At 41.4% G+C, this 1,733-nt stretch overlaps 1 protein-coding gene across 1 annotated transcript in view; it reads right to left on the reverse strand.

Annotated features, from left to right (window-relative positions):
• Nucleotides 1-1,445, reverse strand: part of LOC109465232 — a 3,320-nt gene extending 1,875 nt beyond the window's left edge. Inside the window, exons 1-2 of the mRNA XM_019762375.1 lie at nt 1,315-1,445; nt 511-641 (exon numbers count right to left, since the gene is read on the reverse strand). Of these exons, the coding sequence (XP_019617934.1) occupies nt 511-641; nt 1,315-1,360 (177 nt within the window). The 5' untranslated portion in view covers nt 1,361-1,445. The remainder of the gene's footprint in view (nt 1-510; nt 642-1,314) is intronic.
• Nucleotides 1,446-1,733: the final 288 nt, after the last annotated feature.

A 1,733-nucleotide genomic window follows, 5' to 3' on the forward strand; every position in this document is an offset into this window, starting at 1 on the left:
ATGTGCGTAATATGTTTGTATGTGTTTGATGGCTACTGACGGTTGGTTCGGTATGGACTGTTGATTAACGTGTCTGACAGCCTGCACCGTCACCCGCGCCATTACCCCCGCCGTCATCCCGCGCCGTCACCCAAAGTTTTATCGGAACCAGACACCCCTCTGTTTGACCCCTTTTTGAATGCTAAGACCCAAAACTGCACACGCCCCATTCCTTAACAACATGGTAATTACCATTTTCAGCATGGCGGGGGTGTCCGGAGCACTTAAACACCTTTTATTTCGACGCCCATAAACACATATGCAATTAAACAAAAACGTTCTGCATCATCTGCAAGACGTATACCGAACCCCAGACAAATCCGTCCAGCCGATCGCGAGAAACAGCTGCTGACAGAAATGTTTCGAACCATAGTAAAACCTCCTCGCGGAAGGATATCTCCTTCCCCGGAGGTAACAATATGTTTTCCTTCGGTTAACATAACAAGAGACAAGAAAAAGCTTAAGTCTTACAAAGCAGTTGGTGGTGTTAGCAGGGCAGGTCGTCAGGTTCCAGGTGTCCTTCTTGTTGAGACAGTTGTCGTAGTCAGTACCTGTCCCCATACCTGTGCACGCGTAGCACTGTAGGGACGCCACATGGCCAACTGGAAGTACGGAAGCAGTCGGTGAAGGTTAGACATCCAGGTAATAAGATACACCCAAAAGCAGTTATTTATCAAGCAACTGGATATGATTTTGGAAACGTCAGACGTTTCAGGTAGCATCCACTACCTTTTGTCAGTAAAAAAATCAGTCTGTTCTTGTATGGGGGTAGAAAATGGCCCAACAACGGCAAAACCTTTTCTACCTGTGTGTTCATCCACTAACAGAGAGCTAGAGAATGGCGACAGTCTAGTACTCGCGGTATTACGAATGGGGCCTTAGTAATACATGTATTCAGAATGTCCCATTCTTTGTTTAGAATGTCTCATTCCTTGTTAAGAAGTTTAAGCAACTGCGGACTTCTGATTTTAAGATACAACTGTAGAAGAAGCGAAAGGACAATGAAGCAAGAATCGGTGACAGTGGCTGCATTTTGATGTATATCCAGATTGGCAAAACGACAACAGAAATTACTAGTCCCTGAACATGTTGAGGTAAAAGAATCAATATTTCGAATAAAACTTTCATGTAACATTCCTGTATTTTATCGTTTTCATTTGGGTAAGTCGTCAAAGTCACTATAATCACAGACCTTTCTGTGATATACTGCGGGACTACAAGTTTAACATGGATATGTAACATACAATAACATACAATATTCATAAAGTTACTTACCACAATAGATGAAGGCCACAAGAAGCAGACACGCAATAACCTTCATTTTGCTGGATCGAGTCCAAAGTTACTGAAGATGAGCTCTGAAAGATAAACCTTTTGTTATTCCGTATTTCTCGGCCAAAATTGAACTTTTTGTCTAAAATATTCTTATTTTAAGAATTTGAACAATTGCACCCATGGGGTAACCAGATGAAGAAACGATAAATTGAAATACATAATTGATTACCTAATGCCCAAAAGTGACAATCTATATCAATTTAACATTGTTATCATCGTCTATTGTACTGTGGTTTGAACAAAGGAAACTGTCGAATGCTTCAGGCCCTTCTATTCCAGTGATTGACAATGAAATAGCGTCATCAAAGGGACGGTCGGTGTAGATATATTCGGAGTTTAAGTATTTCTACAGTGTTAGT

This window comes from Branchiostoma belcheri, unplaced genomic scaffold, assembly GCF_001625305.1.
Source record: "Branchiostoma belcheri isolate BF01 breed outbred unplaced genomic scaffold, Haploidv18h27 scaffold15, whole genome shotgun sequence".
In the NCBI taxonomy this organism is placed as follows: Eukaryota; Metazoa; Chordata; class Leptocardii; order Amphioxiformes; family Branchiostomatidae; genus Branchiostoma; species Branchiostoma belcheri.